The sequence below is a fragment of the Chiloscyllium plagiosum genome, unplaced genomic scaffold, assembly GCF_037043375.1.
Source record: "Chiloscyllium plagiosum isolate Xiang-an unplaced genomic scaffold, Cpla_swu_hap1 HiC_scaffold_30, whole genome shotgun sequence".
Classification (NCBI taxonomy): Eukaryota; Metazoa; Chordata; class Chondrichthyes; order Orectolobiformes; family Hemiscylliidae; genus Chiloscyllium; species Chiloscyllium plagiosum.
Genome location: NW_028270168.1, coordinates 1,231,440 through 1,245,940, shown reverse-complemented (window position 1 = coordinate 1,245,940; position 14,501 = coordinate 1,231,440). Strand labels below are relative to the sequence as shown.

At 42.2% G+C, this 14,501-nt stretch overlaps 1 protein-coding gene across 1 annotated transcript in view; it reads left to right on the top strand.

Moving 5' to 3' along the window:
* Positions 1 to 14,501, top strand: part of LOC122564311 (tumor necrosis factor alpha-induced protein 3-like) — a 40,499-nt gene that overhangs the window by 13,866 nt on the left and 12,132 nt on the right. The window contains exons 5-6 of the mRNA XM_087976654.1: positions 723 to 1,624; positions 7,255 to 7,496. Of these exons, the coding sequence (XP_087832780.1) occupies positions 723 to 1,624; positions 7,255 to 7,496 (1,144 nt within the window). The remainder of the gene's footprint in view (positions 1 to 722; positions 1,625 to 7,254; positions 7,497 to 14,501) is intronic.

Below are 14,501 nucleotides of genomic sequence, written 5' to 3'. Positions count from 1 at the left end.
CCTATTTACAGGACCGCAATTTCCCCTCCCACATGTTCAACAATACCATCCAGCACATCTCCTCCACTTCCCACACCTCTGCCCTTGAACTCCGCTGGTCCTCACCTTCCACCCCACCGATCTCCAGATGCAATGCATTATCCTCCACCATTTCTGCCACCTACAAACAGACCCCACCACCAGGGATATATTTCCCTCCCCACCCCTCTCTGCATTCCGCAGGGACCATTCCCTCAGTGACTCCCTCGTTATGTCCACGCCCCCCAACAACCCATCCTTCACCCCCCGGCACCTTCTCTTGCCGCCACAAGAGGTGTAAGACCTGTGCCCACACCTCCCCCCCCCCCCTCACTTCCATCCAAAGCCCCAAAGGATACTTCCACATCCAACAGAGATTTTCCTGCACATCGGATGCAATTTAAGTACCAATTTGCTAACTTTTTCTTTAAACTTTACATCTCTGCACCAAGAAATACCAATAAATTTCTCTCGAAGCTCATGCTGCAACTAACACAATGTGGTTTGAAATTCCTGAGAGATTAATTGGGATATTGTTGTGTCAATGATCTAGCACCCTGGCCTTTTCAGTTCAGTTTCCTTGCTCTATAAAGTAAGCTAAATTAAATTGTCTTGTCTTCTATTGATAAACAGTTCATAAAAATTAAATCATTCAAAGCAGTAAAATTGGCTTTTAAATAAATGCAGCTTTGTTCTGTTTGCAGGTTGTATATAAATCCTTTGCCTGATGATCTTAACTTGGTTCAAGATTATTTCCAGCTGGTTAATCACCAATACAAATTCTGGCAGCAAAACACAGACAAAGAAAGGAGTGGGAGAAATGAAGATGGGCTTGCTTTCCTCTCTAATCTGTCTATTGTGGGAGACAAATGTTTGACTCCTGGATGCACGTACTTTTGCTCAAAATTCACAAAGCCGTTCTGTCACGCATGTCGTGATGCCTTCCGAAAAACAGATGTGTCTTCAGGGGCCAACAATTGTAAACAAAGTGATGGCCAAGGAGACAATGTGAAGGAGTTAGAGTCCCAAGGTACAACACTCCATGGATTGAAAGACATCAGGAAAACCCCATCAACTCCCCTCCAACCAGCACCACCATTGTCAGCGCACAGTCCTTTCTGCAGTGAGAACAATGCCCTCAAGTGCAAAACATCTCATTGTCCATTCACTGGGAATGTGACGATGAATGGACTTTGTCCAAGTTGCTTCCAAGAAAGAAGTGGCCACATTCCAGAGGAAGGCAGTAATTCTTATCCAAAAGCTGAAGGTGAATTTGTGGAAGAGGAGATGGATTTGTGGGGAGAAAGATGCAACAGTTGCAAGCAAGTGATAAGAACATTCAATGGTTTATGTTTCCCTTGCTCAGAGATGAGGGATTCTCTCTCAAAGTCACAGAGCAGAACCAAGCAAACACCTTCGGGGTCACTGCAAGCTGCCGTGGCCAAGATTGGTAACTATGGACCACTTGTTCCACAGGGGCAGAGACAGACGTTTAGTCAGCTGGGTGAATCAGCAAAGTGCAAAAATCAAAACTGCCAGTACTTTGGGACTGAAGAACAGAATGGATTCTGTACCACGTGTTTCTTTAGATACGTGGAAGAAATTGGTAAGTAGTTTGCTTTTTGTAAAGCATGCTTCCAGAAATCATAAACACCATGACCTGATTTTTTCCAAGTATCTGCCGATACAAGGAAACCAGGCTGTTTGGTACTGGAGATCAACAGTTCAATTTTAACTGTGATACACCCAGCAGCTGAGGCTCTGGGATCACACTGTGCAGAAATCTGTCTACAGTTTTTTATACAATCATTTGAATTTGAGTTTGATTTAGTGTTGTCACATGTACCCAGAGACAATGAAAAGTGTTGTTTTTCATGCTATACAGGCAAATCGTACCAGGGTAGCATGACAGAGTGCAGAATATAGTGTTGCAGCCACAGAGAAGGTGCAGGTAGACAGATGAACATTAACATTTGAGAGGACATTTCCTTGTAACCTTCTTAAATTGCCTAATTCCACTCTTCACCTACATCCGCGCCCCTCTCAGCTTAACAGTTGCTGAAACCCCCACCCATATCTTTGTTAGTCTTCAGACTTCAGCCGTCCGTCTCTGCCCTGACTGACGCCTTATCTTATACCACCTCTTCTCCACTGAACAAGGAGTTAATCTCCATCAGGAAACCCAGTCTCCATTAACATGGGGAGATCCACTATACAATTCTGTTACACTTGCCTTAAAGACAGCAAAGTCCAGTTTTCTCTTTAGAAGTAAACTCTAGATGAAAAAGAACATAAAGATTACTAAAAGGAACTTAAAGTTGGAGCTTAATCCTAACCCTTTGTGCAGCTTAATAAACCCTAGCTTGTGCTTGAATTTACTATTGAAACAAAGCAATCAAATGAGCTTCCTTTTTCGATGTGTTAATTGAGAATCATAGAAGTCCAACAGAGTGGGAAGAGGCCTTTCAGCCCATCCAGTCTGCACTGACCCTCCGAAGTGCAGCCCACCCAGATGCAGCTCCCCCAACCAATACCTGTAACCCCCATTTACCATGGGCAATCCATCTCGCCTGTACATCTCTAGATATCAAAAAGTCAGTAGTCAGAAAATATATTCTTAATTATTATCTACATTTACTGGTCAATATACACATTGAGATTCCTAAAGTCACATGCACTACAAGGTCAGCCTTTTGTGTAGAGTGCTAGCCATCTGATTACAGTGTAAGCTTGACATGCAGTAGGACATATAGAAACTATTCTGTATAATAATGGATAGCCTGATTGAATCATCCCTCACTATATATTGTGAAAACTCATGAAAGAGTTACATCCATCACTTTGGCCCTGAGCAATGTCTGGTCTACCGTAGATTACCCTGAATTGGGAAGGCCTCTCAAAAACTTGAACTATTTCCCCGGGCAGTACCTTCCAAACCCATGATCACTTCCATCTAGAAGGGCAAAGGCAGCAGATATGTGGGAACACCATTGCCCTCCAAGCCACACTCCATTCGGACTTGGAAACGTATCGCCATTTCTTGAGTGTTGCTGGGTCAAAATCTTGGAATTCTCTCCCTAACAAAATTGTAGGTCGATTTATAGTACATGGACTGCAGCAATTTAAGAAGGCAGCTCACCACCACCTTCTCAAGGACAACTTGGGATGGGCAATATATACTGCCAAGCCAGTGAAGCCCACATCTCATGATTCAATAAAACTAAAGAAAACTAAAGAAAACAGATGAAGTTAGATGTTCTGTGCTGTTACTATATAGTAAACCCATGAGTGGTTGTCTGCTCTAACACGATGTTGCCATCAAATCAAACAGACATATTGCCTACTACATAAATTAGTAACATGATGTGAATTTCAGTGCCAGTGATGCGAGGTCTGAAGGTTGTACATCATATTGACTGGCAGATCATATCAAAAAACATGTACAATTGACCATTCACAGTGGGCAGCAAGCCATTTGTGCCAATCCAATCTGTGCTTGCAAGCCCCAGGAAAGTATATTCACCAGTTTGTGTTTATCTGCAATTGGAAACCACTTATTAAATAATCCAGACAGTACCAAGTTACATCGAATATTAACTGAAGATCAGTAGCCAGGCCTTAAGTGGACTTGTGCATGCTAGAAGCTACTTTAAAAAACCACCAGACCCTGAACTATATAGACAAAAGGAATTTGCAGATATCCACATTGAATCTTTCTCAAAAAATGGAATCATAGAGAAAGCCAAACGCTGTTCCATCCCCATGGCAACACCCTGACTAATCAGAAGGTTAAAATGAAGAGGGTTAACTGCATTTACTAAATCTTCAACCAATTCATACTCTCTTTTCATTTTATATAAATTTGTGTCATTTTTTTTTCAAGTTTGTTTCTTGCTCCTGGTTCTGATGAGTGCAAAATGAAAACCTTCAGCATCGTGTCTCCTTTTAGTATTATTTACATTTTCTTCTGAGACCATTTAAAATGAACTCAAAATTGTTGCTGCCCTTTTTGAATGTTTCAGTATTGTGTGAGATGCTGCCTGGTTCCTCCAGTTTGACTTACCCACACGCTCTTACACAGGACCAGCTTCATCCACCAGCTGTACATGTAACTGGCAATATTTCACTGGATATAGCCTTCCAGGAATATCTTCCTCACGCAGTGCAATCTTTTTTATTAATGCAAATAATAACCAAGACTAACTTACCTGGAAAGAGTTCTGATGGTCAGGAGTTTCCTTTGCAAATATTTCCCCTCAAACATCCCTTTGGTCACAGCAGGAAGTCTCTGATTCCGAGTTGGTTGTTTCTATAACAGACAAATTCCCAAGGAAATATTGGGGAACATGCTGCACCTCCCAGCTACCCTATTTATTTAACATTCATGACATGTCCTACATTGGGATGTTTGATGGTTTAATCCTCAGCAAATACATACTGGAACACTATTCCAATCCATTGGGAATATGGGGAGCAAGAGATCAGTACTCATGTTTAGGGATTTCAGTAAAACTAATGTTCAGTTGTGGAAAGAAACTTCAGTCACTACAAAGAGAGAATGTGGTCTTGTGGACCTGATATGACATGGCCCTTCCACTTGAGTACGAGTTGTAGCAGGGAGGGGGACATTAGGTAAGGTGAGTGCCCCATCGAGTTCATCTGATAGAGCGTGAGAGAGTATCACACCAAGCAGCTCTACCATCACATGTAGAAAAATAATTCATGGCCAACTGATCTTGTTAGAAGCTGTGTCAGGGTTAGGCGGAGCTAAAACACCCCAGTATCACATGCCCATTGCCATAAAGCAGTTAGTGATGGGAGAATGGCAGCTCAGTCTTTTTATTTATTCACAGAATGAGGGTGTCACTGCCTAGGCCATCCCTAAATACTTAGAGGACAGTTAAGAATCTATCCCATTGCTGTGGGTCTGGAGTCACCAGGTTGCCTGTTTCCTTCCATAACAGACATTAGTGAACCAGATGGAATGTTTTGACAATAATTGTCATCATCAGACTCTTAATTCCAGATTTTTATTGTATTCAAATTTCAATCATCTGCCATAGCAGGATTTGAACCTGGGTCCCCTGAACATTCCTGGGTCTCTAGATTAACAGTTCAATGATAATACCATTAGGCCATTGCCTCCCTTCTTTTTAACAATGATTTTAGTAATGCAGGAAGCATAAATCTTTGCCCCTTGGGACACCCTTTGAGACGAGGATGCGCTGACTTCTTTCTTACCTGAATATAAACGTCATCGCTCACCAACACCACCCCTTCCGAAGATAGGCAAAGCCCCCTTACCCACAGCCCCCAACATCAAGATCTTTGAGGTCCGCAGCAGTTCCAGAGGGTAGGATTCTCATCACTGAGGGGCACAGGGTTCCCCTCTCCCCACACCAGTTTAGCTCACCCACTGTGTCTATATCTTGGCCTGTTAGCTCACCATCATCAGGAGGAGACACAACCAACTAAACTCCAGGCTTCTGCAGTGAAGGCCTGCCCAGCTTTTTCAAAATTATTGCAACTGACGTAGAAGGAAAACAGTCCAAGGATGAAAAAGTAGAAGATTCTAACGGGAAATTCACAACTAACAAAATATAAATTAATTATGCCGACAGAAGATCTTTTAAAGCAGAAACTGACTTCAGGTATAAGTGAGATAGAAATGATATATGTAAAGAGAAAAATACATATACGAGCACAAAACAGTTATGTCAAAATAATAAATTATAATTACAGGCACTTCTTGGTTACAGAAGTTCCCTTGTGGAAGAGATTATCTTGGGATGTTTTGTTCCTTTCACAGGATAGGACAACAGGAAATTCAGATCTTTTCCATTTTGGTAGAATGTGAAACAATATTCAGGCAGATTCTTAGAGTCATAGAGATGTACAGCATGGAAACAGACCCTTCAGCCCAACTCATCCATGCCAACCAGATACCCTAAATTAATCTAGTCCCATTTGCCAGCACTTGGCCCATATCCGTCTAAACCCTTTCTACTCATATACCCATCCAGATGCCTTTTAAATGTTGTAATTGTACCAGCCTCCACCACTCCTCTGGCAGCTCATTCCATACACTCACCACTGTCTATGTGAAAAGTTGCCCCTTAGGTCCCTTTTATATCTTTCCCTCTCATTCTAAACCTATGTCCTCCAATTCTGGATTCCCCCGCCCCAGGGAAAAGACCTTGTCGATTTATCCTATTCACATCCCTCATGATTTTATAAACATCTATGAGGTCACCCCTCAGCCTCCAATGCTCTAGGGAAGACAGTGCCAGCCTGCTTAGTCTCTCCCTATAGCTCAAATCCTCCAACCCTAGCAACATCCTTGTAAATATTTTCTGAACCCTTTCAAGTTTCACAAAATCCTTCCGATAGGAAGATCAGAATTGCACACAATATTCCAAGAATGGCCTCACCAATGTCCGAACAGCCACAACATGACCTCCCAGCTCCTATACTCTATGCACTGACCAATAAAAAATAAACAGAGAAAACAACAAGTCTGTAAATATGATAAAAATACAAGAATGCAAGTTAGCTTTCTGGTAGCAATACCAGTGTGTAAATTGTACTGACTTGGGGCGTAGAGATATTGAAATGTACAAAGGACACAGAAAAGGGAACATAACCCTTCCATTAAAAATAGAAACATTTTGTTATGAAATACAGTTTGAACAAAGCCAGTGTTTCTGATTCATGATTTCCAGTTCCTGTGCGGTATTGTTGATGGATTAGAGGTGGGAAGAGAGCTTTTATTGAGTGAGAATTTGTCTGAAATCTGTGTGTGTGTGTGTTGCTGTGCTCAACACAACTGAATCTTATCTTTTTGGCAGAGTGCCAGTTGGGTCAAGTTTTATGGAGGGTCTTTTTCTGTGAGGTCAAGTAAGGTCTGTCACTGCATCTCATCAAACTCACCTCATTAACTATCCGACCCTGCCCCTACAGTGTCCCCTTCACCTGATTCTAGCTCCATGTTACAACCTGCTGTTCCCAGAACAACTCACCACTGCCATGATATCCCAGAATTCACCAGCACTGGAGACCACACTGTTTTTAAAATCCTATTGTGTATCCGGATAAGTTCTGTCAGTGTCCAAACTCAATTCTGTTTTGCACAGAAATACTGATTTCATAAAAGACATGTATCCAGTGCCTTTACTGACATGTTTTGTGGGGCAGTGGAATTAACAATCAGACTTACAATAACGCTTTTCTTCCTAGGAGCGTCTGCTCAGCAGGATCCAAACCAGCACGTTAATCATTCTCCAACTGCACCTAATGGGAACCTTGCTCAGATTTCATCCCACCTTAAAAACATGTCAGTTTGTTCTAAAGCTGAGTGTAGCATGCTTGCCAATCCAGTGTATAGTGGATATTGTGAAAAATGCTATGTTTATGTTCAGAGTAAACATGCACAAAGAATCAAGTCTGGCAGGGATATTCCTGCAGATCAACACATTTGGGTGAGTTAATTCTTTCTTTAATACCAAGGGAAGTCTGTGTTGCATAATTTAAAAAAATATTTATAATTTAAAATAGTATAATTTATAGAATATATCATATAGTCTCTATTGAATTAGAAGTGTTGCAGTTTTCCCAGTGAATCTTCGATCTGACCAGGAATAATTAGTATTTCTTGTGTTCATGTGTTACTTCAGTTATTTCTAAATTTCATTTGGTTTCTAATTTTGTATTTTACTTTTTCTGATGTATTCCCTTCATTGCCTTAAAATAAATGATATCAACATAAATCAAACTGGGCATATTAACCACTAGGACAAGTGGACCAAAGGGTCTGTTTCCACGCTGTACATCTCTATGACTCTATTTTGATACAGGTTTCTGGCAACTTACAATAAAATCAGAAAATACTCAGTAGCATCTGTAAAGGAAAAGAAACAGAGTTAATGGTTCAGGCTAGTGACAGAAGGAGCATCAACACTGTTTCTGTTTCCACACTGGCTGCCTTACCATAAGTGATGTTTCTGGTCAGAAACAACATGGCTCCAGTACAAACAACAAACTACCAGCAGTAGTTGGCCATTAAGTACCCCAAGCCTACTCAGCCATTCAATCAGGTCATTGCTGATCTGATTCTGGACTCGCCACTACGTTTCCACCTCCTCCCACCAACCAGTGAATCCTTTGTCAATTGATCTGCTTCTGCCTTAAAGGTATTCAGTGACCTTGACTCCTTTCGGAAAGGAGTTTCAAGTTCTCACAACCTCCCAGAGAAAAAGATTCTCCTCATCTCTGTGTTAAATAGATGACCAGTTATTTTTAAACTGTGTCTACTGGTTCTAGGCTCTCTCTTAGAACATAGAATAGTGCAAACAGGAACAGGCCCTTTAGCCCATCATGTCTGGACTGCTTATGATGCCCTTCTAACCTAATCCCATCTGCCTGCACCTTTATTCCCCATTTGTTCATGCATCTGGCTAATGGCAATGTATTCCAGGCACCTACCACCCTCCTTTAAACTTTACCTCTTTCTCCTTAACCAGTGCCCCCCAGTATTAGACTTTTCCACCCTGGGAAAGGTTTTCTGACTACCTGCCCTATCCCATGCCTCTCATAATTTTATACACTTCTCTTAGGGTGCCCCTCACCTCAGAGACTCTAGTGAAAATAATCTAAGTTTGTTCAACCTCTTCTTATAGCTACTACACTCCAATCCAAGCAACGTCTTGGTAAACCTCCTTTGTACCCTCTCCAAAGCATTCATGTCCTTCTGGTATTGTGGCAACCAGAAATACACAATATTCCAAATGTGGCCTAACTAAAGGTTTATATAGCTGCAGCATGACTTGCCAGTTCTTATACTCAATGCCCAAACCAATAAAGGCAAACATACCATGCACCTTCTTTACCACCTTCTCCACTTGTGTTGACACTTTCAGGAGATATGGACTTGCACCCCAAGATCCCTCTGTACACCCATGCTCCTTGGGGTCCTGCTATTAACTATATGCTTCCCTCTCGCATTTGACCTCACAAAATGCACCACCTCACAATTGGCCAGATAAAAAACTCTATCTGCCATTTCTCTGCCCAACTTTTCAACTGATTTGCATCCTGCTGTGTACTTTGATAACTGTCCTCACTATCCACAATTCCACCAATTTCATGCCATCTGAAAAATTAGTAATCAGACCACCCACGTTTTCATCTAAACTATTTATATATTACAAACAACAGTGGTCCCAGCACTGATCCTTGTGGAACATTACTGCTCACAGATCTCCAGCCAGAAAAGCACCCTTCCATAACTACCCACTGTCTTCTATGACCAAGCCAATTTTGTATCCAACTTACCAATTCACCATGGATTCCATGTAACTTAATCTTCTAACCAACCTACTATAAGGGACCAAATAAAGTCCATGTGGACAACATCCACAACCCTACTTTCATCAAACATCTTCATCACTTCCTCAAAAACCCAGTCAAATTTGTGAGATAAGACTCTTCCTGCACACAGCCATGATGACCATCTCTAATAAGTCCATTCTTTTCCAAATGCAAGAAAATCCTGTCCCTCAGAACCTTCTCCAATAATTTCCCTACCACTGATGTCAGGCTCACCAGCCTATAATTTCCTGGTTTATTCCTGTTGCCCTTCTTAAACAAGTCATTCGCTACCTGACAAAGGAGCAGCAATCCAAAAGCTTGTACTTCCAAACAAACCTTTTGGACTATAACCTGGTGTTGTGTAATTTTTACCTTCCTAACTTCGACATGCCCCAGTATATCAATTTATTCCTCCCTAATCTTACCATTATTCATGTTCTTCTCCTTGGTGAATACTGATGCAAAGTGGATACTGGGGATCTTGTAGATGCAGGATATCTTGACTTCCAGAAGGCATTTAATATGGTGCCAAATGAAAGGTGAATGGACAAGATAAGATCACATGGGGTTGGGGTAATTTATTAACTTGGATAGATGATTGGCTAACCAACAGAAAGCAGAGCATTGGGATAAATTGTTCTTTTTCTGGTCGGCAAAAAGTAACTAGTGGAGTGCCACAGGGTTCAATTGGACCTGTTTACAAATTGTTTACAAACTTCTTTAATGACTTGGATGAGGGTTTAGAAAGTACTATAGTCAAATTTGCAGATGACACTCAAATAAGTGGAAAAATAAGTTGCAATAAATTGGCTCACCTGAGGGGGTAGGGTCTGAAATGTACTGTCTGAGAGTTGGGGGGAGGCAGGTTTAGTCAAGGCCATCAAAAGTAAATTAGATAATTATTTGAAGAGCAAACAATTTCAGGACTACCGTGAAAGGGGAGGTGAGTGGAATTAGGAGAATTCCTCTTGCAGGGAGCTTGCACAGACTGAGGGGGCCAAATCGGCCCTTTCTGGGCTGTGACCATTCTGTGGATCCTGGATTTTTTTGAAAGTAAATGTAAGAAGAATTGGTCTCAGATGTGAGCACAGCCAAACCGTTCTTGGTCTGGGTAAACTAAAGCACAGAAATATTGCATTGGTTGTTTGCAACTTTTCACAGAAGCATAATTCATGATGCAAGAAAAGGGAATTTATTCATATATTCATACAGTGCAGAAAAGGCCCTTCAGCCTATCAAGTCTGTACTGCTGCAACTGCCACTAAAAGTGCGCTACTCCAAATTTCCTGCACTTGTCCCATCTCCTTGAATGCTATAATGTTTGAAGTGCTCCTTGAAAGTAGAGTCACAGGTAGATAGGATAGTGAAGAAGGTGTTTGGTATGCTTTCCTTTATTGATCAGAGTATTGAGTACAGGAGTTGGGAGGTCATGTTGCAACTGTACAGGACATTGGTTAGGCCACTGTTGGAATATAGGTAAAAGTGAGGACTGCAGATGCTGGAGCTTAGAGTCTAGATTAGAGTGGTGCTGGAAAAGCACAGCAGGTCAGGCAGCATTCGAGGAGCAGGAAAATCAACGTTTGATGAAGGGCTCCTGCCTGAAACATCGATTTTCCTGCTCTTCGGATGCTGCCTGACCTGTTGCACGTTTGGAATATTGCATGCAATATCGGAAGGATATTGTGAAACTTGATAGTGCTCAGAAAGGATTTATAAGTATGCTGAAAAATGTGTTGCTGGAAAAGCGCAGCAGGTCAGGCAGCATCAAAGGAGCAGAAGAATCGACGTTTTGGGCATAAGCCCTTCTTCAGCCCTTGATTCCTGAAGAAGGGCTTATGCCCAAAACGTCGATTCTCCTGCTCCTTTGATGCTGCCTGACCAGCTGCGCTTTTCCAGCAACACATTTTTCAGCTCTGATCTCCAGCATCTGCAGTCTTCACTTTCTCCTCCTTTATAAGAATGCTGCCAAAGTTGGAGGATTTGAGCTACAGGGAAAGGCTGAATAGGCTGAGATTGTTTTCCAAGGGGCATCGGAGGCTGAGGAGTGACCTCATAGAGGTTTTTAAAATCATGAGGGGCATGGATAGGGTAAATAGACAAAATCTTTTCTCTGGGGTGGGGGAGTCCAGAATTAGAGGGCATAGGTTTAGGGTGAGAGGGAAAAGATATAAAAGAGACCTAAGGGGTAACTTTTTCACATAGAGGGTGGTACGTGTATGGAATGAGCTGCCAGAGGAAGTGGTGGAGGCTGGTACAATGACAACATTTAAAAGGCATCTGGATGGGTATATGAATAGGAAGGATTTGGAGGGATATGAGCCTAGTGCTGGCAAATGGGATTAGATTAGGTTGGGATATCTGGTCAACATGGACGGGATGGACTGAAGGGTCTGTTTCCGTGCTGTACATCTCTATGACTCTATGACTGTATGCTCATTGTTATATTTTTTAAAGGTTGTAAGGTTTTCAGTCTCCACTACTTTCCCAGGCAGTGCATTCCAGATTCCCACCACCCGCTGAGTGAAAACATTTTTTTCCCAAATCCCCTCTGAATCTCACTGCCTCTTACCCTAAAGCTGCCTGACCCCTCGTGATTAGCCCTTCAACCAAGGGAAACAATTCTTCTCTATTCACCTTGTCCATGCCCATCATAATCGTATACACCTCAAATATGTCCCCACTCAGGTTTTTCTGCTCTAAAGAAAACAATCCAAACCCAATGAGTCTCTCCTAACAGATCAATTTCTCCATCCCAGGCACATCCTGGTGAACTTCCTCTCTATCCCCTCTGCTGCTATCATATCCTTTCTGTGGGGAGGTGACCAGAACTGCACACAGTATTCCAGCTATGGCCTGACCAATGCTCTGTACAGCTACAACACTACCTCTTTGCTCTTATACCCTATGCCATGGCTGATGAAAACAAGTATCCCATATGCCTGCTTAACTATCCTATTTAGGTGTTCTGCCAACTTCAGGGATCTGTAAACAATTACCACAAGATCCCTATGCTCCTCTAAGCTACTCAGTGTCCTCCCATTCATCTTGTTTTTTCTTCCGAAGTACATCATATCACACTTATCAAGGATTAAATAAAGTATCATCTGCTATTGCTCTGTCCATCTGACCAACCCATCTATATCTTCTGGAACCTACAATCATCTTCTTTGTTATTCACCAGCCTACCAATCTTGGTGTCATCTTCATATTTGCTTAACAGTCCCCCAACATTTCCTTTTGTATCATTTCTGTATGTAACAGAGGGTTCTCGTGGTACACTGCTAAACACCAGCCTCCAGTCATGCAAACAGCCTTCTACCACTTCTCTTTGTGTCCTATTACTAAACCAGTTTCTGATCCATCTCACCAAGTTTACCTCAATTCCATTTGCATATTCTGAAAACATTTTCTGGAGAAACCCTCTCCTGTACTGGATCAAAGAGGGACACTTCACAACAAAAACCAGGAACACCTCACAACAAAAACCAGGGACACTTCACAACAAAAACCAGGAACACCTCACAACAAAAACCAGGGACACTTCACAACAAAAACCAGGAACACCTCACAACAAAAACCAGGGACACTTCACAACAAAAACCAGGGACACTTCACAACAAAAACCAGGAACACCTCACAACAAAAACCAGGGACACTTCACAGCCTGTTCTAGTGAAAAACCATAACTAGGAATTGTGACCATTATCTGCTTCTTTCTGCGGTTCACTAGTTTTTAAACAACACTCCATTTAGGAGTATAGAGACAGAATGGGTGATATAAAGTTCATTTAGAGATATTACCTGAAACCCTACAATTTTTACCCCAAATATCCAAATGGATGTAACCACAAGGCAATCCTTGTGTCATTAATTTCCGGCTTTCTTATTGCACACTCTGGGATATTGTGGGAATGGGTGATGGAGTGTGTTGGGGGGTGGGGGGGGGGGGGGGGGTGCGGCAGGGGGTGGTGGAGATTTGGTTGCAGGAGATTATAGGGGGGGGAATGGGGTGTGGGGTGTGCCAGAGTGTGTTGGGGGTGGGTGCTGGAAAACTGATGATGGGTTACTGCTGTGGTATTTTTCCAAATGACCACTCGTGGTGCACTGTGGTATTTACCACCTTTGCCAGTGTGTGCTACTGGGTATGAGCTGCTTGAGGTGCTTTGTTGCCACCAGTACTCCTCTACATTTGCTTAGTCTTTGGCGTCTCTAGTGATTCTTGGTCCAGGATATCAGTCCCTGTAGTGTATTTACAGGAGAGACACTGTTCTTGGATTTAGAGAAGGTTTGTTCAATGATGGCAATAAATACAATTCCATTTAGTCAGGTGTAATGACTGGACCATGCAGAGTGGGTGCAGATCCATCTGCTCCCTCTGAAAGCCAGAGGAGAATTCTGTCTCCACCCACTGACAATCTGTAGCATCAGTAGAATGGGTGGAACCACAGCAGTATGAACATTAACCCCTTCAGGACCATCTTCTTGTATAACAGGCTGGGAGTGAGATGCTTTATTATTAAGAAAGAAATTCACTCCTGAATCGTCTTCAAGCTAATCTGCTGAAGGTGACAGTAAGGACAATGGATATAAAACTGGATCAGAATCTCAGATGACTTCAGCAGATCCTGACTCATTAGATTCCTATGATGTAAACATCGTGTGAGGTGCTGGAGAGCTGCTGGTTGTCACCCTGAAGGCATTGCCCCTTCAGGAGAAGAGAGATACATCTTCTCTCCTGTCAGAGATATCACTGTCATCCTCAGACTACTGCAAAGGGCAGTTAGGGATCAGTCATACAGTATGAAACTGGACTCATGTAAACCAGACAATGGTACCCTCTCAAAAAAACATTAGTGAGCCAGATACTATTTTTAAGATAACCTGAGGCTTCTTTGTCACTGAATTTTTGATGCTAGCTTTTAATTTCCAGATTGTTTTTAGCTCAAGATGAGATTTGAATTCTCCACTACTTGGGCTTTAGAGAAACCCTTTTTGCGGTTATAAACTGATTAGATTAGATTCCGTACAGTGTGGAAACAGGCCCTTCGGCCTAACCAGTTCACACCGACCCTCTGAAGAGGAACCCACCCAGACCCATTTCCCTCTGACTAATGCAC